Source organism: Oculina patagonica, chromosome 3 (genome assembly GCF_052425735.1).
Source record: "Oculina patagonica isolate OP01 chromosome 3, crgOcupat, whole genome shotgun sequence".
Taxonomy (NCBI): Eukaryota; Metazoa; Cnidaria; class Anthozoa; order Scleractinia; family Oculinidae; genus Oculina; species Oculina patagonica.
This window is the reverse complement of record NC_135760.1, coordinates 8791315-8818377: the sequence shown is the minus strand read 5'-3', so window position 1 is coordinate 8818377 and position 27063 is coordinate 8791315. Positions and strand designations below refer to the sequence as shown.

The window sequence follows — 27063 nt, the reverse complement described above, 5'->3', positions numbered from 1 at the left end:
AAAAAGGTTGTATTTTGTGAAGTGAATGTTTTGTGCAGTGGATTATAATTGTAGTTGGATGAACAATGAGGCTTAACTGACAGGTATCCAATTGAGTAAGCGCCCAGAAGAGTGATTTGCATTAGCTCATTATGGATGTAAATTTCTGTCAAACACAAAACATTTAACAGTGGCAATGAGGAAGAAGAACACAATCTAGAAATGTCTTCCTTGAATCAGTCAGCTATGGAAGCGTCACTGGCAGTCAAACAAGAGACTTATCTCATTGTAATCACATGTACTCTGATAGCAATATTGATAATATTGACGCTGCTTGGTAACATTCTTGTTATGGCCGCGTTTTGTCTTTGCAAAGAACTAAGGACAATCACCAACTACTTTCTCGTGTCGCTGAGTCTGGCGGACCTGCTCACGGCTCTGTTGGCCATGCCGATTTTCATGGCTTCTCGAATCACGGCGGAAGGCAGCCTGTTTCCCGGAGGAGCAGTCTTCTACGATGTTTGGCGATCGCTGGACATCATTTGCGGTACGGCTTCCATTTGGAATCTTTGCCTAGTCAGTTTAGACAGATTTCTTGCAGTTACCGCTCCGCTTAAGCACTTAGTGATTCTCACGCCAGCTCGTGCTAAGGCAGTTATTGTGCTTGTCTGGGCAAGCTCTTTGGGAGTCTCAGGAATTCTCCACATGGACTGGAGCTACAAGGGAATCCTTATCACATTCATCAGTTTCTTTCTACCACTGTTTATCATCATTTTCTCCTACGTCAAGATTTATCAAGTCACCACAAGGTCCTGCGTTTTGCGACGAAGCGGAGGGACCCAACTCAAAAGAGACATTCGCTCGGCAAAACAAATGGTCCTGGTTATTAGTGTGTTTATTTTATGTTGGGTCGGATTTTTTGTGTTGACTTTGATACTTTCCACCAAAAAGTCTACGACTTCTACGATAAATCCAGCGGTACTAGACTTTCTAAAGTCTCTAACGTATCTTAATTCGTGTATAAACCCACTTTTATTTACAATGGTCAGTAGAACGTTCAAGAAAGCCATAACAGATATTCTTCATTGCCAGAAACCGAATCTAATGCGAGCAAGACTGAAGTATCTTGCAACCAGACGAAACCGAGATATGGGATCTTTTCTTGTCTCGTCCCTTTTAAGAAGGTCATCTAGTATTCCGCGCGAGATACCAGATCCGAAGCGAGAGCCTTACTCCTCGCAGATAGCTGGGACATACATGGAGAGAGAAACGTGTTTGTAAATTAAATATTTCTGATGCCTGCGCGAAAAAAAAATGCGTGTATGAGCTAATAAAGTCGTATGTTTTGCTGATGTTTTCGTTGTAAGGAAGCAAAGCCATCGCGCACGTTTTCCTGAGCTAGGAAAATTACTTGTTTTTTGTTTGTACTCAAAGCTTATGATAAACTAGAAACATTTTGAACACCTTCGGTGACATTTTTACTGAAGGAATAAAGAAAGTAAGAAATAACACGAGAAGTTTTTGTGAATTTAGTGTCGATTTTGTCACGGAACGATAAAAGAAGCCGAAATCGCTTTAGAAGGAAATTTTAACTCTTGAGAAAAGACAATCAAATCTGCGGCGCAGAATAGTCGACAGTTTACCGTTTACAGGATATTCCACTTTTTAGACGGAAGAATCGCATTAAAATAGCCTGAACATGGCAAAGTGTTTTAGGGATTAGCGTCGAATGAAAACTGATTGTTTACTCGAAAAGTAACTTGCTTATGACATCATTACAATAAAAAGGCACAATTGCCTTAATCGAGCAAATATGTCACTCTAAACGATGCGAGCCTTGGAAACCAAAGTGCAATGGTTGGCAGCTCTTATTCGCTTTCTTCTTGCCTAAGAGCTATTGTTCCATCGCTTTGCTTAATATCGCCAATTTAATTTTGTTTTTCAATGTAATTTGAATACCAAATACAAATGCAACGCACCTGCAAAACTCCTTTTAAGCCTAGATTTCCTCTTTTTTTGCGATGCCATCAGTCGGTTTATCGAGCCGAACGGATTGCAGCAATCTAAAGAGATTTTCGCTGGTGATTATAATCCGCGCATCTTACCGACTTTCAACAATTACAACCAGATGAAATTTACCTTATCAACAAAGGAAATAGATTGCCGTGTAATTGCGATGATCGATGGAAAGCTATAGACACAATTTTCACATTGGGATTTTTTATTAGGTGATTATCTGTTTTAAAGTCAATAGAGTCTTTCCATGGCGGAAAGCTTTTAGTAAAAATTTCAATTTTACATTTTTTTTTTCTTCGCAAACCCACCCACAACAAAGATCTCTTTTTTTTCTTTTTGAGTTACTTGAGCAACTTGCACAATCATGTTATTTATTTTTATTTGGCCTATACATCTTTCCCTAACTGTAAATATCAGATATTTGACACGACAGTGTCAACCAGTGATTCAAAATAAATTTTCACATGATAAATAAAGTTGCTCAACACTTACTTTTCGATTTTATTGCTTTTTCGCATACAGCAGGTTAATTATAGCGTCAACGAATAAAAATCAAACGCCCTCAAAGCAAAGGTTTATTTAGGGCTGCCATATTGAAAATAAAACCCAGATTTGTCTGATTCCAGAAATATTTCGTTACGTTTTTTTCTTGTCAATTAGAAAGAAACCTCAAAATACTGACTATATATTTTTAGAATCCATTTTTTTTCTACAAACCCCTGCTATATTAAGCCTACGCGACTAAACCGAATGGTAGTCTGCGCATTCTGATTCGAAATTTGCATATCGATGTTTGTCAAGGTTTTTCTATATATTGTTTTGTATTTTTTTATACTGTATGGCTTGGAGCTCGAGGTTTAGGAAAATTTTAGTTCAGAGGCTAAAATACACTTCGAATTAAATTAGCTATCTTATTCATTTTTTTTTATAAAAATGACACGTGAGAAATAATGTTTAAGCTCGTGCTGTAGTATCTCATTAGCATTCCGGGCACGTGCAACGCACGATTCCTTAGCCTGGTTCACACGTGCGACGCAGATGCAGAAGTAAATTCAAGCGACGCTCACAAGTAGAACGTAGACGCAAGGAACGTAATATGTGGTTTGAGGTCGTCAGGGTGTCGAATGTGGTCAGAGTTGCTTTGCTGGCATAGACTGACGCCGTTAAGATACGCGGTAGCAGTTGAAGTCTTTTTTCCAAGATAGCGGACAAGACACGCTTCGCTTGCTTGCATTTGCACTTGCATTTGCGTTAGCAATGTTCACACTAGACTTGCTCCAAGTCAAGTGATTGACGCGCGAATGGCGTAGGTGCGGTGTCCAATGAGGTATCCAATTTGAATTTGCTCAAATAGGATACCTGTAATCGGACACCCACGTGATCGCGCGCCAATTACGCGTCAAATAGGCGCGCGCAGAACCAATCAAAATCGAAAATTAATAATTAATCGTGTCAATAACAAAATTCGAGGTTAGGAAGTCTTTAGGAACCTTTTCTGTGAGGAAAAGTCAAAGGTAAATTCAGTTGGTTGCACAAAAAGTTAGAAAACAGCAAGAAAAAACCCATTCAAATGCGCATGATTGACGCGCGGATGGCGTAGGTGTTTAATTACAGGTATCCAAATTGAGGTTGCTCAAATTGAATACCTGTAATTGGACACCCACGGGATCGCGCGCCGATTACGAGACAAATAGGCGCGCGCAGAACCAATCAAATTATGAGAACGATTACTCTCTGAATTGTATGACACGAGGTCCAATTACTAATTAATCGTATCAGTAACAAAATTCGAGGTTAGGAATTAAGTTCTTTAAATTTTAGATGCAGTGTAAATTGCATTTGCATTTAATATTTGCGTAGTCATCTAGCCGGTCCGTTCATCATGATGTTGGATAGAAATGTTTGATCCTTTAGCCGGAGTTAAACAGGCAAAAACCCTACAAATTATTTAGATTTTACACATGATCTGATCGCTTTTTTGTTAATTTATTTATTTATCTGATCATCTTTTATTACAGCTTGTTTATCTAGGTTCGAGCGTGGAAGGTGTTTTGTTAAACATATGAGCCTCTTAGAATTGTTAAGTTTGTAAGCAATTTATTGCCTGATCAAGCCGGATATCTCATGCACTGAAAGTTTCCTACTCGGTACAAAGCCAGGGACATCGGAAATCAGAAAAAATCCTCCGGAGATTCCATTTCAGAATAAAGATATCGACGTGCGGTAAAAGACTAGAAATGATGCTGTAAGCACCGTAATTATCGTTACTTCTACAAAACTCGTTGTTTGACTGACAAAAACTTGAAATGAACGCTTAATATTTTTAAATTGTCCCAAAAGTCTGGCAAATTTTTCTTTTCCCTTCATTTGTTTTTGAGATAGAGCATAACGATCCTTAACGAAATGCGTCAGAAAGCCGACATTATACATAAATTTATTTAACGTTGTGTTCAATTGCAATTTTGCCGTGTCGAGTATCTTGTAAAACTTAACTACGAAATTGTTTGGAGAAGGTCTTTTGCAAGCTTGTTTAAAAGATAGATAACTTTAATATTCATTTCAACAAGTGTGTTCGCTTACCTCGTGAAATATTCCCCAACTTTTGCTGTGAACGTAGAAGGAAGTGAGCATTATTCATTGCACGCATGCAATAAATACGTTTTTCCAAAACCCTCTGACATACCCCGCAGTGGAGCTCCGTGAGTTGTTACCGTGTGTAAAGCAATGATTATTACATTGTCTCAAGTGTTTTAATCTTGTTATATTTTTTTTTTTGTTAAAAGTTATAAGCCAAATACGCTTTTACTCAGTAAAGAAATGTTCACCTTCTCAACATTTTTTTTTTTTTCATGGACTTACATTATTTCTGAAGTTTTTTCTTTTCCTGCCGTAGTTCAAGCCTTCTAGAGAATTCCTGTCATTACCCACTACCTGTGTGTACAACGTGTCGCTAATTGTTTTAATTAGAATTGCATTACAATGACTTTATTTTAGATACTCGATTACTGAAGAAACCTGCTTCAAAGGGCTATTTGAGCTTTTATCTATTTACAGCATACAGGAAGCTATCTGCTCTCTTTCCGTCCGTGTATTTTAATGTTTTTAGTTTCTATTTTAATATTTCGTGATGTTTCTTGCTCGTGCCGTGTAAAACTCATAAGATTCTCACTACTCGTTTTCGCACCTCAAGCTATGACAAGGAAGGATAACAGCTGGACTTGATATCACTTTTTCATTTAAAATTATCACCCAGGTCGAAAGTAGGATATCAAATATATTTATTTGTCAATAACCTCATGTGGAGACTTAACAATTCCTTTTGGAATCAAGTTTAAAACTCCAATAGTTAATTTTAAAAAATGAATATCTCCTTAACGCTTTTCAAAGATCACGCAAAATAAACCAAAACCATTGAACAGACATCAGCCCTCATTGCAAGCCTAGCTTCGTTTTCATGTTTTCGCCGTATAAATGTCCCTGTGACTTCCCATTAGATAAAACTATAGCCTTGAAACTTCATACACTGATTTACTTTGACTTGATCTTTTAAGTTAAAGTGATTTAATTTTGTTGACAAATGATTTTTCTGGGAGCCGAAAATTAACGGCAGCCATATAGTTGTCTGTTTGGTGGCTTTACGAAAACATCGAATCTTAATATGCCAAATGATTTTGTCTTTTAATTCTATCCGTTTGAATAGCAGTATTGGTGTCTCCGCCCTCACATTTATTACCAAACGGGTCAGTGGTATCGTCGATCAATCAAAAGTGTAAAAAAATTGTTTATCATTTGTTTAAAGAAACTGTAAAACAGCTTCAACTTTAAGTTCAGTATTTTTTAAGTAGTTGTGTCATCCAAGGTTCATTTACACGGCAGAATATTTTGACCAACGTACGCAATAAAATTCTCCGTTTTCTCTGGTACATGTGGTACTCCGCTCTCTCCTTAGGCCACTATCGTGCGTCATCCTTTTTTCGTTTCGTTCTCCGTGCCCTACCCCCCTCCCCCCGATACATAAACCCTTAACTTTCTCTCTCTAGTCACACGTCTCTCTACTATACCGCTGCACTCCAGAGGATCAGTTTTAAGTTACCCCTTTAACAAATTATTTTTTGTCCTATTTACGATTATTATTCTCTCCACCCTTACACAGTACGCATATGTTTTTTAGAAAGAGAGAAAAAAAGAGTATGTAGAAAGGTCGGTCCAGTGTTCGATGTATACAAGGGAACATGACGGTGGCCTAAGACTTGAAAAACTCAATCGGGCCGACGATTTCAAGTTTGAATGAACTTATACCCTTGGTAGTCTGCGCATTCTGATTCGAAATTTGCATATCGATGTTTGTCGAGTTATTCTATATATTGTTTTGTACATTTTTTTATACTGTATGGCTTGGAACTCGAGGTTTAGGAAAATTTTAGTACGGAGGCTAAAATACACTTCGAATTAAATTAGCTATCTTATTCATTTTTTTTTTTTGTAAAAATGACACGTGAGAAATTATGTTTAAGCTCGTGCTGTAGTATCTCATTAGCATTCAGGGCACGTGCAACGCACGATGCCTTAGCCTGGCTCACACGTGCGACGCAGATGCAGAAGTAAATTCAAGCGACGCTCACAAGTAGAACGTAGACGCAAGGAACGTTATTGTGGTTTGAGGTCGTCAGGGTGTCGAATGTGGTCAGAGTTGCTTTGCTGGCATAGACTAGCTGACGCCGTTAAGATACGCGGTCGCAGTTGAAGTCTTTTTTCCAAGATAGCGGACAAGACACGCTTCGCTTGCTTGCATTTGCACTTGCACTTGCGTTAGCAATGTTCACACGTGAAGCAAGTGTAAATGCAAGCGCAAGCCAGGTGCAAGAAGATGGGCAATTCTCCATTCCTTGCGCTTGCATTAGCGCTTGCATTTGCGTTAGTTCACACGTGTTTTTCCTTACATTTGCGTTTCGTTTGCATCGCTCGTGCGAACCAACCCTTACTGCTACTAATTTTACCCTTTCAATGTAGTCACGTAGATATAACGCGTGGGTCGGGATACTATAGACCCTTTGCATAAATGGCGTCTGCATTTGAATAACAAAACATATACATCCTAAGTCTCACATTCACTTAAAAAATTCTTTGTCCAAAAACATCATCATGAGGCTAAGGATGTATTAAGAATTGTTTTGCAAATTTGGGCGCCATTTATGCAAGCTAAATTCGAGCTAAATTGGGCTAAATTCGTCTCCATTGTTGATCGTGACAGTTTTTACACTAGCCTACATATGTCCTATGTACACCAGTGCAACTTATTGTGCAAGTGTTAGACTGATAAGATCGATCTCACGCACGATAAAATGAGAACTAATTGTAGCTTTTAGGTGCTCTCTTCTGCATTCTTTCTACAGTCAACTCTGTCTAAGTCGGACACCATCGGGGCCGGCCCCGACTGTCCGTCTTAGACAGGTGTCCGCCTATATAGAGTCGAGGTGACGTGACACCAGTCATTCTGTGATAATAAAGTTGAACGGCTATGCACAATGAAATTCAATACACGCCTTTTTCAAGTCCTGTTTAAAGTCGCTTACTGAAGCAAAACCCGGCTTCGAGCTGGACAAAAATAATATTAGACAATTGACTTGTTTGTTCATTTCCAAAAAAAATTCGAAGTGTCTGAGGTTTTATTGGTTAAGAACGGTGGTGTGTCAATATGAGCTTGAAAATGAATTTACCCCCGATAAACTGTGTGCTGCATATGAAATTTTTTGGAGTTTATTTTCTTGGTCTTTTATTATCCCTCTCCACTGTAGAAAGACTAAACGTTGTTTATTCTTCTCACTCATTTTATATTGAAACCTTTTCCCACAAACCTTGCTTACCGTAATGATTCCATTTAGCGCCCTCCTTCAAATAAGCGCCCCCTTTCGAATAAGCGCCCCTCTTCGAGCGTGTTTTTGTCAATAAGCGCCCCTATTCCAATAAGCGCCCCCATTCTAATAAGCGCCCTTATTTTTATAAGTACCCCTATCAAATAAGCGCCCTGTTGTGGATAGCTGCTCGTACTGAAGTCATCGACGTCGAATATATAAACTCATGAATTTTTACCGTACCGTACATGCATGTATTTACTGCTATAAAAACGAACAATTCTCTTAAGAGTAGCTGAACTTCCAACAATTTGTTACTGTTACAGTTTCTCTTTTTGTTAGTTATTTTAATATTTATTAAAGTTTTTTTGAACATTTTGTTATTTCTTAAAAAAATTAAATAAGCGTCCTGTTCCGAATAAGCGCCCTCCATTGAGGTGCCAAAAGTAAATAAGCGCCCCGGGCGCTAAATCGAATCATTACGGTATCTGGTATTAAAGCAATATAAAGCCCTGGTAACACAATGTTAATTTTAACAAGATGATGTACGAAGTAATAGTATTTGAGGATTAACGAGAGACAAATACCTTGGAAATTTACTTTAATAAAAATTCAACATATTTTTTTTTTGAATGACTAACATCTGTGGAAAATAAAAACAAATTGTTGATTAATGTAAATCCGTTATTTCCCGTGATATAAAACAGGTGGTGGCCTAATTAACAGTGGTTGCAAAATCAAGACAAGAAATATAAAATGATTTTGAATATCGTGATATCTGAAGCGAAGTCGCCGCTAAGACAAACATGAACAAAAGTTTGCAAGTAACGTGTTACTTGGTGTGTTTCTAGTTAGCTCGATTTCCGTGTTGTTACATTACTAAGTTTCACCACAAGAAGCGTTTCCATTGCTTTCCAAAAATATATAACCTTTCTCGGTTCATTAAAACGATAGTTTGATTAATGTTGACAAATCAGTGTGCAAGAAATAGATATCGTGTCACGAATTAACAGTTTAAATTAGACGCAGAATCAGTTTTGAAATTAAAGACATTGTAATGCTAAGTGCGGTAAAAAGTAATAGTGTAAAGGCTTATGAAGAAATTAATTTCTGGAATAAATAAACGAGCAATTTGTCTTGACAATCAAACTAAATTTAAAATAAATACAATTAGACACTATATCGGGGTAAGATATATATGTTATTTGCCGGCTGGGAGGTCCGTATAGTGAAAAACTGTGACCGAGGTCTGAAAATGCTGCCCGAGGCCGCAGGCCGAGGGCAGCATTTTCAAGGCCAAGGTCACAGTTTTTCACTATACGGACTGACCCTAAGCCGGTAAATAACTTATTTATTTTTTTCCTACCTCTAATGTGTTTGATTAAAAAAAACCTACAAAGATTTTCTTGCAAAATGTGTTTTTATTATCCGCGCGCATCCTAGTGATTCTACGGCAAGAGTGAAGAATGATTCGTTTGCTATATTCACTGCTATATTAAAGAGCTTACTGCCAAACAAATTAAATTCGCTAAAATGAACAGTACTCAAGGAAAAGTTCATCAGAAAAGCAAGAAAAAAGCATCTGAAATAATAAAAAGCACAATGTAGAACCAAAACAGAGCATAAAAAATCAGCGAGTCGCGGCTTGTGAGTTCTTTCAGTTAATTAAACTTACTTTTCGGACTGGAAAGCACTTACAACACATATTTTCCAGCTATTTACATTTGTATTTAACGAGTCAAAAACCTCTGTGTTCATTATTCTGTTTTGATAAAAAGTTTGCGAAAGTGAAACTGAATGAAACTGAAATGTGTAGTTTGGTCGCCTACGCACGGCACAATATTGCGAGAATTAATTTGACCGTTTTTTAATAAAGCATCTCATTTTCTTGAATGGCGATAAGCAGTATCCGTTTTTGGAGAAAAGTAGCAGAAAAGCAAGGTGTTTGAACGGATAAATCGAGTCTGTATACCCGCCGACTTGCAGTTAACCGCAATCATGGCGTGAAAATCAGTGCGAATGCACAAACCTCGATCGACAAACCACGACCATAAAACTATAACTTCATTTTGTCAATAAAGATCATGAATACTCGCCTTTTGGAGAACTTCAAGGCCTTTAATTCCACTGCTAATTTTCCCATACAAATTTAACAACGGTTGGTGAGCAACAACATCGATTTTGGAGAGCAAAACTGTCATGGACTAGTTCGTCTCGCCGCGAAATTAAACTCACGAAAGCGTTACCGTGGCCCGTGGAAGCGGGCAGAGATAGGAGAATCTTGCCCGCGCTAAGAACCAATCAGATTGCAGGATTCGTTACCGTGCCCTCTTGGAAAATGTACGTTATTTTTTAAAATTGAAATTGTGACATTACACCGAAATCGAGAAAAATAGAGAACAACTTTACGGCAAGACCCAACAAACATTTTGCGATGTGCGTTAAAAGCTTAGACATTTGGAAAGAAAAGCAGAAATGCAAAGCATACCGAAAGATGGAGGTTGTGATAGCGTTTATTGCTTTCTTACTCATTGTACAATCAGTTGGCGAAAACACTGGGATGAAAGAAGATCCACACATCGAGGAAGGTAAAACCATTGATGTCAACAAAAAGATGTTTCAATGCATGTTTCCTTCTCTGAGAACATCATATAGCCTTATATTTACTGAAAAAAGTCTTTAAGTCCAAGAATAAACATTATTTTGCATGAAAAGTTTTTCTGTGGTAAAAAGATGTATTATTTCGTTTCGATTCACTAGGAATTTTGAAACAACCACTATACAGAGTATCAAATATAAGATCTGTTTAATGAAGATACATCGAGAGATAACCGTTATCATGTGCAAATAGCGATAAATTACTGAATATGTATTCCGAGACACATGTACAGAAAGTAACGATTCATTCAGGTCGCAAAAATAACCCCAAATTTACTGACAAAATTAAGTTGTAGAAAATTGCGAGAGAATCCCGTAGTGGCAACTTAAATAAATTGCCCTAGTTTCCATTTTTCATTGAGCTTATTTGTGTGATAGCAGTACTATATTTACGTTAACAATACCCAATAGGATTACTGTATGGTGGATATGTTGTAATCAAATCTACTTTAATTGACCACTCCCGCAGTGGGGCTTTTCAGGGCTAATGTGAACAAACACTGAAACAAATATTTTCAAAGAACATAACATGGTTAGAAAACCAAACTGGCAGAAGGCAGACCAGTTGACAATTTGCAAACGTAGCCGAGAAGTTGAACTCAGGGCTACCATCATTAACAACACCATGCCTGAAAAACTTTCTTGTCCCCTAGTGCAACAACTTTGAAACCCGAGTGAAACGCACTTTTGAAATTTGCGAGGGATCTGAGGACAACCATAAGTCCAGGCCATTTCTCTCAAATAGAACCTGCACTGTTTATCAAAAGAATATGAATGGACATTCCCTTGTTGTTCATCTTATAAGAAATTAAATTTTGAAAATAAAATAGGAGTCCCCATACTCGTTTAGGAGCAATAGCACCTTGTGATTTACTCAGCATTCTTTATAATAATTATCATCAGATTATATTCACAATTGCTTGCTAAATTCAATTCCAACGATTGTTTCCTGCTCTACACTGGGAATCGGTCTATATTTATTTTACAGAAAGAAAGTTACTCCTAAATTCAAACCAAGAGAAACAAATGATTGGTCACCGTACTCGTTTATGAGAAAATGGTGATTTACCTCTCTGGCGCATACAGCCCGGGCCAAATGAGGGTGAGAGTTGACGAGAGTTGACTCTCATGAGAGTTTTTGTCAACTCTCATCGACTATCATTAACTCGGGCCGAAAGAGAACGAGAGTCCGTCAAACTCTCATCGACTCTCATGAAAAAATTGAGCACATTCAAATTCGATGAGAGTCGATGAGAGTGCGAGAGTTTGAACTGTCATCAACTCTCATTCTCGTTTGGCCCGGGCTTACGGAAATTAAAAGGAGCATTTTTAATGCGCGCGCGCTAAACACGGTGAAATTATGTGCGGTGATTATGCGCAATGCAATACACATGTACTCATTCTCCTTTATTGTTGCAAATAACTCGACAGCTCCAGATGAAGTGTCATGTCCAGAGCTACCAGCCTGCCGCTACTTTCAGAAGCTGTGTTGGAGCACCGAGCACAGTTTATATGACTTTGTTATAAAGCACTGTCACAAATCCTGTAAGCTGTGTCGATAAGTTGGTGAGTTGTGTTTATACATGTGTTATTCTTTATATTTATTATATAAACTGCAGTGTTTTAGCGAGTGGTAGCAAATCGATAAAAATGGAATCACACATGTGTGGATAAAAATGATATCCACACATGTGTGATATCATTTTTGACCAATCATCCGCAGAGTTTGCCATGTTTTAATGCTCAATGAATCAAAGATTATCGATACTAAGTCGAAACATCTTCTGATCTTCCTCGGCAATCTTCGGTAATCTACGGACATTTTTGGAAAAGTTCGGAAAATGTTCGGAAAACATTCTTACGACCTTCGGACAACATTTTAAAAATCTTCGGAAATCTTCAGAAAATGGTCGGAAATCTTCGGAAAATAGTCGAAAACATCGTAATTAGTAGGTTTATATAATAAACAGAATAATACATGGTTGCTTGGATATATGAAATTTATCTTCTCGTGTTCAAAAACGATATCTCACTCGTTCGCTGCGCTCGATCGTGAGCTATCGATTTGAACACTCGAAGATAAATTTCATATCTTCGCGCAACCATGTATTATCCTCTATTTGTGGAAGGTGCAGTGGTCTTATGATGACTGTGCTGGACTCCGGGCCGAGCGTTTCGGCCTCGCAACCTGAGTTGTTCAGGAGCAACACATATTACTCTCAGTGCCTCTCTCAACCCATACGGGCGCTGGAAAGTTATATGCTGGGGGTAACCCTACGATGGACTATCATCTCATCCAAAGGGAGAGCAGAAATACTCCTAGCCGCTTCATGTTATTAAAACCAGGATCAGCTCCGGGCCGATGGGCCTTTTACAAAGCAGAATACAAGTATACTTTCAAGTACTTCATCAGTTATTAGTAAAAAAATTTAATAGAAATTACTTTGATTTATCAAACACAGATGATGACAATGTAAAAATTAAGTGGACAGCTATAGGGATTTCGATTGCTTTGATATATCACCAAATTTTCCGAGCTAACATTTAAATAAACGCATTAAATTCAAATAGGAGAATGGATATTTTGAGCTAGAGTTGCATTGCAGTGATTGAATTAATTGTTTTCATTTTGTTGTTTTTTATTTTTTTCAGTAACAATACCCCCCGCCCCCGGCGGCTTACGCTTCCTGGAACTGGTGTGACAACAGTCAAATAGGACAAATGAAACCTGACAGATCATCGGATTCATTATATTCTAGATTTGATTATTATTTGAGAGAAAGGTCAAATATGCCATGTAGGCCTCAATGAAAAAAGAAATAAATAAACAAACAGTTTCAAGGCAGCGAATACTTCAATACTTAGCTAATTTACAAAGATCCTACCACAACTCATGAGTAGAATAGCCCAGCGCAGGACTTCTCGCATTCTCATTTCCTGGAGCTGCGAACCTTTTGCTCAGCACCAAAATGACAATGACCTCTGCCGGTTACGAGTTTCAGCCTATCAGATTTGAGCTGAAGTCCATGAATGGCGGACTCAACTTCGTTCCCAGAGCTTTTTCCTTACCAAGAGAAAAGCACTGGGAACGAGGTTGTGGCGGACTTTATCAAAAAGGAACCGTTATAAAGTACTTATTCGTGGTGCTGGTCTAAAGGATCGCGGTATTGGGGGACAAGAATGGACTTCTCGCCTATAGTCATCACGAAGGCGTTTTGCAGGTTTCACAAACGCGACGGGATCCGCGATCCTATATGAAGGGTCTGAATGGTGTTTACTGAACTGATAAGTGAGAATTGGTCAAAATTTTTACTGTCAACTAAGAAATAACTCCCTTTTAAAATAAAATTTGAGATCTGAGATCTGCAAACTTTACTGATAGCTGAGAAATGGGATGAAATTTTAACTAATATCCGAGAAATCGTCGAAAATGTCACCAATACCTTAAGGTTACTATTTTTAGCAGCTACTAATTTTAGCGATTTTTTCAGAGCAAGATTTAGCGACAATTCAATTTAGCGATTTTCCGACAAATTTAACAAGTTAGTAATATCATGTAAACCGATTTTGAATAAACATATAGCTCAGACGGAATGAAATGATAAGTAAAAGAGCAAACTCACTTGAAATTGAACGAACTTTAGCATTGCCAGAAAGAACAAAGTTACCGGCATCTACTTTTATAAGAATTTTACAAGTCGACTATGCTTAATTTTGTTTCCCTTTGGGGTGCGAGGGGTGCTTTAATTTAACGAGTACTAAATTTGACCGAGACAAATTTTAGCGAGTACTATATTTAGCGATTTTTGGTTTACTCCCTAAAATCGCTAAAATAAGTAGCCGCTAGCTAACCATAGTAACCTTAAGGTAACTAACTCAGACTTCCTCAGTGCGTGCGTAGCCAAATAAATTATAGTTCTTTTCTTGTTCAATGATTACTTTAATGACAGTGCTGCTATTTTTATAAGTTAATTTTGTGATTACAACTGGTGAAAAATTTTATTTAAACTTAAGTAGCAAGTCACTCAGTCCATGCAAGAGCATCCTTCCTCAATTCTTCTTGCACTTCTTCTAAAATAAGACAAGAAAATACTTATTAGCGTTTGAATGCTTTGTGTCTGGATGTAAAATCAAGAGGAAAAAGTGCGCTTGCAATACTGAAGAAATATCTATTGGCAGTTAAAAAGTAAAGCAATGTAATGTATATTCTTCAACGAAATTGAATTGTTGATTCAACAATAGAATAATCTAAAAATATATATAGAGAGAAAAGTTATACCTTCATTGAAAAATTTCGCTTTTTTTGCGTACCAACTCTGTAAATTTTATTATTTGGCGCCAAAGAAGAAAAATTTAAGAATTGGCATACATTTTAAATCTAAAGTGGTTCTTTTTGTATTTTACTCAATGTAATGACCATTTTCTATGCCCAAATTTGGCTAACTGACTGATCTGTGACACAATTCTTTTAATAGCTGTATGTTTTTGATGAATCACTTACTTTAGGAGCAAACCCCACAAGTCTTTTGGCAGCGAATTCGAGCCACAGCGTACTTTCGACTGCGGCTCCCCTTGCATACTCTATATTTCTTACAATACCAGGAGGGTGATCTATCCCGACAGACTGCACCTGTATTTTGTAAAAATAGGAACAAAGAAAAATTACAAGTTATTCATTGTTAAGGTGATCAGTGCTTGACAAGAATCAAAGGTTGACAGTATTTGAAACTGATCATTAAGTTAACAAGAACTTACATAAAACGCTGATAAATTGGTGGTAATATGATATATATTGAGAAATAATTTTTTACCGTTAAGCTAGCCATTCCTTGATCGAATTATTAAGTCATGGTCTTTCATTATTGAGCTAGTTTCAAGCACGAGTGATCTCGAGCTCGCATATGTTAGACAAAATCTTGAAAAGGCTTAGAGGTAAAAGTGTTGTTTTGTAATTAGAAACATTTTTTGGTTATCTTCTTAACTCTATATCCAAAATTAGTAGAACTCTCACTACTTCTCTAATGCAAATGCTGCAATCTCATATTATCTGATTGAATGAGCTATCGTACACCATCACTGAGCCATCACTGTGCAGTGGCTTAAAGTCGTAAACAAAATGCCGACGTTTTCCTGTTTCTCTGAAGTTTCGAAGGAAAATTAAGAAATATTTCTTGATAATTCAGTTACCGAGAATACTAAAAGAAGAACAGTCACTGTTACGCGAAAAAAAAAACCTTTCAGGGATTATGGACTTCAGGTATTAGACTAGATTTTCTTTCAAATAATCCAAAATCAACACGAAAAGTGCACCAAAGCTTGTTTCGATTGGTTAACAAATTAGCGAGTGAAACGTCATTCTATTACCACGGCCTACTTTTACTTCGTGGACTTTGTAAACATCTCTGAATTTCACAAACACTTTCGAAAAAAAAGAAGCGCTTAGTGAACATAAATATCTTCAAACCTTTGCCTCGTTTGATTTCATCGTATTTCCCTGTAAAATGAACAGAATACAAGCTGATTAGAGCTTAAAATTAGTTTCAGCTTATTAAAATTAATTAATAAGTTAAATAAGGACAAGAAAGTAAGCAAGTAAGCTAGTAAATAGGTAAGTAAGAACATACGTTTATAACTTTAGGAAATTTTTCTAAATGTTTAAAGATTATATACTACTGGATACCAATTTGCTAAATTCACCAGCTTGTGCGCAAAATCGTCTTAGAAAAGTACTTTGCGAGTACAGTAACAACTCACAGATATAAACCTGCAGATTATGAACCTCCAGGCTGAATTTCAGCCTGTTGCCGAAAACCATATAAATGGGTTTTTATTATAGCGTGCATCAACTAAACGCAGCTGTTCACGCTCGCCTCCTCGCAACTCGCCGCTTATAGATCACGCTAAATTTTTGTGTTCGCTCTTTGTATTAAAAGACAAAATATAGACTTTTGGCAGTCGTGACAGAAGGAGGTGTCAGGCCTTTTTTTATTAAGCGGCTTCTGGTTTTTAGGTGTCATTTGTTTTGTAATAACGTCGCATTTTTAAAAATGGTTGTCGCACTTCTTAATAATGATTGTCATATTTTGTAATAACAGACAGAAAGATAATTAAAACGAGAATGTTTTTTTTTAAAAAAAAAAACAGATTTTATGCAAACTAAAACGCAAAGTATAGGTAACTGTTTAAATTACTAAAAGATCGGAAATTTCAAAAGTATTCGACTCTTTCAATGCTTTCCCAACGGAGCTATAAAAATCATATGTGGCCAGCCCTTACCGCGCGCTACGAATTATTTAGATTCTTGTTCTTTCACAGTTCAAAATTTCCAATTAAGTTTCAACTTTACAAATATTTTAGCTTTTCAACGCGCAAGTCGAATAAAATGTTTTAGTTTTCAAAGTTAGTTTGTCAAGTTGTTGTTGGTATGCAGGAGTTTTTCAAATACTCACTATAAGTATTGAATAACTTTACATGTGAACTCGGAATTTTTATGAATTCGAGTCTCTTTTTTAACACAAAATTTAAACAACTTACCTCCGTCGAAATATTCATCGAAATTATCATCGAAGTAATACCTTGATAGTGCTTCATCGGCTGTAGGCATCGCAATAAGACTGTTAAAAAACATCACAGCCAAGATAACCAAACATAAACTCATACGGCCATTCATTTTGAGCAAATCTCGGGCAGTTTTAAAAGACAAACCCGAGCAGCGTAACAAGCAGACTTCTGTAGTTAACGAAGTGAGATGAGTTATGCTTGGGTGTTTTCAATGAGTGATTATAATGTTTGCGGTGTCACCTGCGTGTATTATGACATGAATTAATTAAACTGAGGAGTTGATTAAAAAAAATAAGGCTTCGTGACGTTTTATCAACGCTTGGGCGTGAATAGGCGTATTATCTCGCCGCAGTGAGCTGTAGACATAACTAGCCCATGCAAAGGCATCCTGAGCAACGCTGTTTACCCTTCGTGATTATCGAACAATTCATATTGGTGATTACGATAGCTATTAACGAAAGTGATCTCCGTGAGTCGCTCGGTGATCTCAGTTCAGTTTATCAATTATTTATCATTTGTAAACTCATCGAAGCAATGTGCTCACTAGGCGCTGCAAAACTCATGCTGTGAGATGTGATTTTTCTGTTTGTGGTTCGTGGAGTTTGGCCTAGAATATTCCATTATTCCACCAAAACAAACTCATAGCACGAGGATGGGCGCAAACATTTTGTTTGGCCCTTGGGGCGACTTGGAAAATTCTGTGGGGAAGCTAAGAAAAATATCATTTTCTGCCACCTCTTCGCTGAAGACACGACCGAAAAATAGACATTATTTGCGGTGCTGTTATTGTATTCACTTTCTTTGCATTGGTTCATATTGGTAAACCCAGTTGAACTACTTCACAAACAATTTATATATTTAACTAAATCGTTTGTGAAGAAATTCAACTCGGAATGGAGAGCCTGCTTGCAGGCTAGTTTACTAATAAAAGAAAGCTGTAAAATGCTATAAAAGCACCACAATAATGTCAGTACTTCGTAAAACAACGCGGTATAATAATTGTGAAGAGGGCGTTTTATAACTACTATTATTAAAGACATTACGAGAACGATAACCATACAACTGTTTCCTTCAGATCAGACACGCTGAGAAAAAACGCGCGAAGGGCCGAGAGCCCGCTCGCGAAAAGCGCGAAAGAGCGCGAGTGAGGGTTGATGGGAAAGAGATTATGAGAAACAAGAAATACTCAATTCCAATTTTTCCGCTTACTTCACATTTCGAGCAAGCGTCCAATGCGGGACGAGACAGACGCTACTCATCTCGAAAGCAATTTCAGGTTTCTTTGTTCAAAGCACGTCATGATGTTCTTAAACTAAATATGTATAAATACTGGCCGGAGAATATAGACGAGATCGGCTTGGGAAAAGTGTCGAAGCAGCTTCAATTTGTAAGTTTGCGTTGTGTCGAATTTCACCCTAGATTTACAACCGACCAATACCAGTGAGCTATGTGACTTGTAAATATTACAAATAATTATTCAAAAGACACAGCAGAAGTTTTCAATTTTGCGCTCAATATTGTATAACTGGAGTCAGTTCTTTTACATATTGTTTATTTTTATTCCATTCGGTTTTCAAGAACCTGAGTGATCTACAAGTAATTTTGCGAGTGCAATCTGTGTGATGAGAATATTATCTACTAGCCATGTGAAGGGAGACCTCGACTTTCATATCTCTTCAAATGGGCATAATTCCATCTGCAAAAAATAAGACAAGAAAATTTAATTAACGAAGTTATCAGGTCAGTCAGTACATGTTTTTTTTTTTTATAAAACGGCGCTTTGCTTAAAAAATATACCAGAGAGCGAGCAATAAGTTTTCAATTAGGCTTGGGCCCGTTTCTTGAAAGTCCCAGAAACTTTTCGGGCCCGTAAAGCCATTTTTAGTTAACTGTAACTTGGAAAACAGAAAAGTGTATACGTCTGAAACTTCGTATGAAGGGAGCCTCTGTTCATATTAAAAATATGTTAATAAAAGTCAGCTCTGTTTTCTTAAGGCTTAAGATTTTGCTATGACTTTAATTTACGGGTACTCTATATTCCTAATAAGTTTATCAAAGACGTGACTTAAACTGCATTTAACATTGGCTGTTCACAGTCTTTCTATTTTTCAACGCAAAAGAACGCCAGAGAAATAGCAAGAGTGAAGCAAGCGAAGGAAAGAAAAATACAGCAGCTGTCTGCATCTTGAGAACTGGAAAGTGGATTTATTTTTCTCGCTTCCTGCCAACCGACGCAAGTTCTCTCGCAATTCTTTTCCGAGTCCCGCACCGCGTTCAACGATATGATTGTAGAAAGATTCGAGAAATTAGAGAACTGTGAATAGTCTTCATCCAACATGACTGGAGACTACGAACAGTACCTCCTTCCCTCAGTTCGTCAAGAGTAAAGCGAAAAATAACAAAAAACTAAAATTTCTAATTCTAACTTTTTACCGACCAAGCTCAAACGGCGAAACGGCCAATCAGGTCAATCAGACACTATTTAGGTGAAGCTAGGTAGGTCAAGCTCAGGACCGTAAGTAGCTAGAGGCAAGACGAGGCACTTGCCTCGTCTAGATCTTAACCCAAAATTAAAAAGGTATGTTAAGTTGTGAAAATAATCCCCAGTTGAACAAGAGTATTTTTTGCAAGAAATGCACCATGAACTGAAAATGTCCAAGAAAGAGTTTCAGAACTTTTAGATTTCCAAATTTTCTGGAGGCCATGCCCCCAGAATCTTCTAGCCAGATCTTGCCTCGTCTATGCCAAAGGTCTGGTTACGGCCCTGAAGCTACGCCTTTTTGTCATCTGTTTGGAATTTTTCCGTTGAGACCTTAGACGTTTCTTCCGTTGGAGAGAGGAATGTGGGCATGTACTCAAGCTATAGGCCTTATGCGTAACCCGGTCACATGGAACAAAATCAGCCGCGCCAGGCCGAAAAAAAATACAGCAGTCTCTCGGCTAACACAAATTAAGAAACCAACACCAATCAAGCTTGAGTTTCGTTTCTTTGCATGTCTCACAGTGAGAATTGCCGCCCAGCATGGCACAGATTTGTACCATATGGTGGGGTCGTGCAAATGCAAATTGCGTATTGGTGTAAAGAGGAAACAAGTGTACGTTGAAAGCCACTGTACGCAACTAAATACTGCTTAAGTCTTAATTGTTTTTTATTCACTCACCTTAGCGGCAACTCCCGCAGGTCTTGGGGCATCGAGTTCGAACAAAAGCAAAGCTCGCGCTTCCCCTGTTATGGCATATGTTTCTGTATCTCGCTTTGCTACACATGCGATAACGATCCCTGCAGCCTGCAAATGAATTTGTTGAAAAAATAAAAATATATATGCGTCAGTCCTATCATCATAAAAAAACAATATTAATTCAATAAAGGTCACCATGCACTTAAATCCAATCTCTGCAGCATGAAGTGGCTACGAGTTTAACACAACCACGTCTTCTGTATGAGATATCGATCCGTGCTTGTCCACTGCTTCTTAACAGTTCTTTCACAGTTCATTTATTCTCGGGCGGAAGATAAGTAGGCTGTAAGAGTCATTTGTCTTACCCTAGATCGCACAAAAAAGGACCCTCCCAGAGTTTGAACCCGGGCTCTTAGTCAGGAATGAAACGCAATAACCACTAGATTAACCTATCTCCCCCTCCCCACTCCCTCCCTCCCACCACTGACCTTTTGTTCATTATTTATTATATTTATATAATTAAAGGGACTGTGTCACGGCCAAGTTAAGTTTATTTTATAAATTTTTGCCAAATTCTCGCTATGAAACTTAGTGTTTGCAAAGAAATTACTTCTATTGACGATGTTCCTTTTATCAATGGCTCAAATCAACTAAAGTTTCAAATTGAAGTTCTAGACGGGTTCTTTTTAGAAAAAGGGGGAGGGCTTATAGTGGGACTTTTAATTTTACGTAAGTTTTAATTGCCATATATAGGCCTTGAAAACATCTGTTAACTTAGCAAATTACGCTTTGAAGTAAATTATAACTGAAGTGGAATCCATTCGTTACCTCGCTTCGTAAGAGCTAAGTTCTCCCCTGAAAAAAAGTAAAATAAAATAAAATGTGGATTAAGCGATGGATTAGTAAAGAGTGAAAAAAAAATGTGCCTTTAATTCCTTCGGTGATGATAAGCAGTTCACGCTGTCTATTGAATTTGTTATCGTTGCAATTAATTCGGTCTTGACATTTGTAAAGGTAGCACATTTTAGAACGTCTCTTATCAATTAAACATCGGTCTTCAAGCCTCAACATGCAATTTATTTGTAGTTTTTAATTTTTTTAAAAAATGCGTTTTTCCGTAGTCTATAACGAAAAGTTATATCCCTTAATGTTCAAAATTGTGATTCACATAAGAAAAAACAACTGAATATCTACTCCTTTAAAGTAGAATCGTATATGACATAAGTTTACTCTTTCTCTTCAAAAACGCGCCTCCGATATCGACATATGTTTCAGCTTAAACGTATGTTTTCATTCTGGTGAAGGCTTTACTGAGTTTTCACGTTTTGCTTATTAATTTGTTATGATAATTCAACTTGTACCTTTAAAAGACTTTAAAGCTGCGTCTGAAAAGATTGGTTTGACGTTGTTATGAAGCCAAGTGAACTTCTGACTTCAAGAAGAAAAGATAACAAAACTTACCTTCTTCGAAGTTTTGATTCGATGGCCAGTTGTCGACTGTAGGCATTGCCGTCACGCTGCTAATAACGACCACAGCAACAAAGACTGCGACACATATAATCACACGGTTTTCCATGTTGAGTCGAAGCTGACTATACCAAATTGAGACACGGAGATGTGTTTAAGTGTGTTATATAGATGTTTAACTTGTCAGCTAACGAATTGCGAAGCGAGATGATGAAAGCGCATTGACAAATAATTATTATTTCTTTACTAGTATCACCTGTTTAAAAGGCGTGTAATTAAAAAGGAGTTGAAAGACTTCTTTTAAAGGTAAATTAGCTTGTTTAATTGAACTCAGTATTCAAATATAAACACATTTATTAATTTACATGCAAATATACAAGTGACACTTTATTCAGCGCTACTCAAGACTCTTGTCGGCTAACGGCTTTTCGACATGTGCGCCATGTTTTCGTCCTCGTAAATTGTTATTCGTTTTTCCTCTAACTTTCTCGTTCTCTTTTAACATTTGCACTGCACTAGGTGAAAATATTATGACCGTAATGAACTATTAAAAACACTTAGGCATCCCAGGGGTTCAAAGACATAAAATAATAAAAGTTTATTTAAGATTCAGCGGGAAGCTCGGTGGCCGTGGCTACTGCGTAGGTCTTCGGATTAAGTTTCGGAGTTCCTGTTTTGCCAAAACTAACAGGAACGCCGGAACTCAGGCCGAGATCATTGTGTTGTGTTTTAGGTCCCTAGCTTTTATCGTACGATTCCTCTTTCTACCCAGAGTTTAAGATAAGTAGCAATGTATACTTCTTTGAAAGATAAATTAGCTTGTTTAAGCTTACTTAAGCACACCAAACAAGTAAAGGTGTCAACAATTCAGCCTCTAACAACCATGCTATTAATTTTTTAAGTAGGCGCTTTTAACGCCCTCGCTTTTTTTCGTCGTTTACTTACAAAAGCAATACATTACTCTACACCCTTAATCTTCTTTCTAGTTCTTTTAACATTTTATTGCACCAGACGAGTATTTTATGTCTTTATACTGCAGCAACCTAGGGGGTAATAGACAAAATATGGGCTTGTTTAAAATCCAGCGGGAGGCATAGCGGCCTAAAGTTAAGTGCGCTCGACTCGGTTTGAAATTAAGATTTACGTTTTTTTAGCCCTGACCGGGATCATTGTTATGTGTTTTTGAGCAAGACCCTTTAATCGCCTGGCGCACAGTGCCACTCTCTATCTGGAGATATCTAGCCTCCAATACATTATAATTCTATCAAGGAGGAAAAGCCGGAAATACAGTAGAATCCCGATTTCTCGAATGGGAACCCTTCGCGATTTCTCGAACCTTCCGATAACTCGAACCAACTTTGCTCAGCCAAACACTGCAATTCTAAGCCCCGGTTTCTCGAACGAATTTTCGTTTTTCTTGGAGGCTCGAAAAATTGGGATTCCAGTTTATACTCTTGCTTTCTGCAACGGAAACCGGCTGCCTTGTACACTTCAACAATATTAATATGGCGTACATTTTATATTAGACACCCCCAACGCGGCCCTGTAAAATGAAGAAGAAGTTTATGCGGTTTCTTTTAGTCGTTTGGCAAGGTTTTAATTCTATTTTTGTTATATATCGAAAAAGAACTATATTTCAAAGCAGTACAACGTAATTTAAATTTTTGAAGTTTGAGTCTTGTCATCTGTCACTCGTTCGCTTCATATACCTTACTGTCAATCGTTTTCACAAACTGATAGTTGCCATATTAAACTCGACGCTTCTAAGGCTTAGGGGGGTAAACAGCTTAAAATCGGGCAATCCAGCCAATTTCTTTATAAACCGATGATTTTTTCAGGTATGATATTCTTACACCATTCCAATAAATAATTCACTTGAATGCGAGATGTACGAGCGTTTTTGTAAAAGGAAAAAAAAAACCATCTTGCGTTTTTCGGAAGTCAAAATAAGGCGTGACCGTTCCAAACTTTTCTAATAAAAATTTTAATAACTGCTTCCTACACTAAAAGATGATTTCGGTACAGATACTGCATAGATATTACGACAAGTCAATTTTCTGACAATTGTTCATTTTTTATTCCAGTGTTTATCCCCTGGCAAAACAGATGTCTAGTCTGTATAAAATTATATACATCTTATTCGATGGTCTTACAGATAATACGCAGGGATATTTTAAGTGAGCTCTTTTGAACTTTCGGGCAAAGTGATTTAGTATTCTACTACCTTTTCTTGTTGTAAGTTCCAAAATGGGGCACTATAGTCAGTATAGTGAAATACAGAATACTAGAGTGCAATACCATTTATTTCTTTATCATAATTATTTTACGCGTTCTCTTGACCATATTTGGTCAAATGAAAGAATAATAAACTGTAAAACCACTGTGTGAGATGTCTTTATAATTAAGGCCTCATTTTTGTGATTAAATAAAATTCCGAAAATTAATATTCACGATAAATTTCAGTGTAAAGGTGCCGCAGAATTTAAAAAAGGTGAATTTTAATACCCTATCATACAAACAAAATTAACATAATTGTGATATCAGCGAGGAGGCGAGTCAATAAATTGAAGTTTGCAGCCCTGGAATATATATAAAAAAATTCTTTTCATTCTGTGATATTAGACATCTATTTCTAGACATACTTCCTCTCTCCTTTTTACTCAATTTATGATTAATGTAGAAACCATACCTGTTTTTATTTAATATACACTTTTCTGATCGAAAACTTTAAATGCCAAGGACGGCAGATTGTTTTAAATGACCATTAGGCGAAGACTTAGGCCCGGTTCAGACGCCGTACTTTTCATGAGCCGAACTCAATTCGAATTTGGACCGACCCAAATTGACAAAAGTACGCCTTTTGATTCAGACGCCGTACTTTTTGGCCGTTCCGAGGCCGTTCCTAATACAGTTCCAATGAAAACAGTCAAAGTTGTCAAAATACATTATGATAATTTATGAATTAGGATCGGCACATGAAAAGTACGGCGTCTGAATCAAAGCCGTTCCAAAGGCGTTCCACAGGCGAAATTCTCGGCCAAGCCAGGCGGGAAGAACGGGTGAGCCGTTCCAAATTGAAATAGCCGTTCTAATTTGATTCAGACGCCGATCTTTTCATGTACTTAATTCAAGGAATTAAGTTCGGCTCATGAAAAGATCGGCGTCTGAACCGGGCCTTATTTTCGCCTTATTATTGGAGACCATTTTTTCCTGCGATAACGATAATTAAAACTCGCAAAATATGGCCCTGTTGACATTCTTGTGAAAATTTGTGAACATAAGTTAACAGGTGTTTATTCAGTGCGGACTGGTGCTCATCCAATCAGAAAAGATAAATTCTCGTCATCGTGTGATGACTAATATATATGAAAATATTTATCTAATGGCGCACCAAGTTTGATTTCTCTCAGGCTTGATAATTAAAAATATGTATGATTTGATAATAATACGCCAAATATTGTCCGAGATAATGACGCTCAAGAGGAAAGAAATGACTGAAATTCTGAACTACGAAGATGTTACGCGAACTCGGTGGAACAATTGAAACTTGGAATTGTGTTTTTTTAACTGTAGTTATCTTAACAAGATTATCGAAAGAATATGGCATTTCACTGAAAATAACCTGGATAGTGAGGTATAATGGTCAGGTGGTATTTTAAAACAATTTGGAGTATTTTTCAGCTAATATTTTGGCCGATTCAGAAATTTTCAGTGGCGTCGGCTCCTAAAACCGCGGTCAGGTAATCTGGGCACAAGTGACAGCGGTGTCACCAGCGGTATCCACCATGAATGATAAGTATCAAAGATGGCGGCGTGCAAGTTTAGTCTGAAAATTTGACAACCTTCGCCTTGATTCTTGCCACGATGAGACTGCTAAAACCGAACTGGGTTTCACATGAAGGTACGTTTTTCCAAGGCTAATAATGGCAATCATTGTTTGATGTTAACATTGCACAGCGTGGGCTAGCACTAAGCAGTTAAAAGTTGTTGCTAGCTGCATCGTTGTAAAATGAAAATGTGATAATTTGTACATTGGTGTATGGTTTATACAGCTGTGCTATGCGTTGCTGCAGATTTAATAGCTTGCTTTTTTTAAATTAAGTTTAATACCTTTTTTAATGTCCTCTGCTCGAAATTAATTTCACAAAAATGCTTGTGTTCGATTTCGATCAAGTTTTCCTTAATTCAGCTGCGAATTCGAATTCAGCTGTTTTACAAATCTCGTTTAAGTTACTTCATAACTAACTGCAAAATAAATTTCACTTACATTCCTCATAGACCTGCGGTAAGCATATAATTAATGGTTTATATACTAATTATTTTAACCGATTTTTGTATTGTATTATGTATTGCATGCGTTTTAATTTTCAGATTATTATTTATTTTGTCTATTCAAACTTTCAATGACAATGGTAACGGTTTTCTTAGGGAGACCTCTCTTTTCTATTGACATTCATCCTGATGGATCACGTTTTGTTATTGGTGGTCAAGGTGGGTGTATGCAGTGTTCTCTTTATAAAACCTTTACATGAAGCAATGATAAATGCTATACAGTGCATACGCTTATATGATAAATACTTTATGTTTTCAACATGCTCTTAAATACTGTTATGCCTTGCACACTTCTGTTATTGTTTTCACCATTTATTGCATTGGGTCGGGTGAATATCTGTTCATGGTAATTAGGAAACAGAATATAAAGTTTAACATACATGTACTCTGCCAGATTTCAAAACAAGTTTAGTAATGTCAGTCTTATCTCTCCTAAAAAGAAGAATCGTCAGAACAATATTTAGCCTCTCTGTGATAGTTATGTGAAGGGACAAGTTTGTGGGTTTTAATGGAAGGGTAAATATTTTCCTTGTCATTAGTGTAATGAACATAAATGTTCATTACAGTAAATGTCACATGCATGTATGTATCTTCGTCCCTTTAAGCTATCCTGACAGGGTCTTTTTTATGTATACACTAGTACCTAGCACTGGTACTACATGTAGTGCTGATAGTAGTTTGTGCATGTATGATTTGAAGCTTTGAATTTATAAATGAAATTTCAAAAGAAGAAAAACATTTCTATTGCTTTTTTATTATTATTATTATTATCATGAATGTGGCAGGAGATGACTCAGGGAAGGTTACAATCTGGAACATGGCACCTGTTAAAAATGAGGAAGATGAAATGAATGAAAATGTTCCAAAGTTATTGTGTCAAATGGACAACCATCTTGGTGAGTTATATTTTACTTTGTTCTTTATTAATTACCGGTATAATGTTCTTTGTTGTGTTGTATTAAACGGCCTTATGTGCCCAAGGGCAGGAAGAGGATTGAATGAGTGAGTGTGTTCTATTT

At 37.1% G+C, this 27063-nt stretch overlaps 2 protein-coding genes and 3 long non-coding RNA genes across 6 annotated transcripts in view; 3 read left to right on the top strand and 2 right to left on the bottom strand.

The window, feature by feature from the left end:
• Positions 1-1496, top strand: LOC144645620 (histamine H2 receptor-like). Its single transcript, XM_078505186.1, has one exon. The coding sequence runs from the start codon at positions 202-204 to the stop codon at positions 1258-1260; it is 1059 nt and encodes a 352-aa protein (XP_078361312.1). The 5' UTR covers positions 1-201; the 3' UTR covers positions 1261-1496.
• Positions 1497-10198: 8702 nt separating this feature from the next.
• On the top strand, positions 10199-13329 carry LOC144646363 (uncharacterized). The gene is made up of 3 exons (XR_013569395.1): positions 10199-10435; positions 11937-12071; positions 13158-13329. It is a non-coding gene; the product is annotated as an uncharacterized LOC144646363 (long non-coding RNA).
• A 1092-nt stretch (positions 13330-14421) lies between these two features.
• LOC144646364 (uncharacterized) lies at positions 14422-17292 on the bottom strand. 2 transcript variants are annotated; one of them, XR_013569397.1, is made up of 4 exons: positions 17040-17292; positions 15970-15999; positions 15007-15135; positions 14422-14573 (listed from the first exon to the last, which is right to left on the bottom strand). It is a non-coding gene; the product is annotated as an uncharacterized LOC144646364 (long non-coding RNA). The 2 variants fall into 2 exon arrangements; XR_013569396.1 differs by having other exon boundaries at positions 14422-14576; positions 17040-17285.
• A 1309-nt stretch (positions 17293-18601) lies between these two features.
• On the bottom strand, positions 18602-21937 carry LOC144645619 (uncharacterized). The gene is made up of 4 exons (XR_013569310.1): positions 21707-21937; positions 21074-21100; positions 20228-20353; positions 18602-18762 (listed from the first exon to the last, which is right to left on the bottom strand). It is a non-coding gene; the product is annotated as an uncharacterized LOC144645619 (long non-coding RNA).
• A 3361-nt stretch (positions 21938-25298) lies between these two features.
• The window catches only part of LOC144646394 (protein HIRA-like), a 37440-nt gene continuing 35675 nt past the window's right edge, over positions 25299-27063 (top strand). The window contains exons 1-3 of the mRNA XM_078505959.1: positions 25299-25613; positions 26141-26203; positions 26830-26940. Of these exons, the coding sequence (XP_078362085.1) occupies positions 25577-25613; positions 26141-26203; positions 26830-26940 (211 nt within the window). The 5' untranslated portion in view covers positions 25299-25576. The remainder of the gene's footprint in view (positions 25614-26140; positions 26204-26829; positions 26941-27063) is intronic.

Coding starts and splice junctions, on each gene's coding strand:
- LOC144645620 (XM_078505186.1), top strand. CDS start 202: ATGTCTTCCTTGAATCAGTCAGCTATGGAAGCGTCACTGGCAGTCAAA.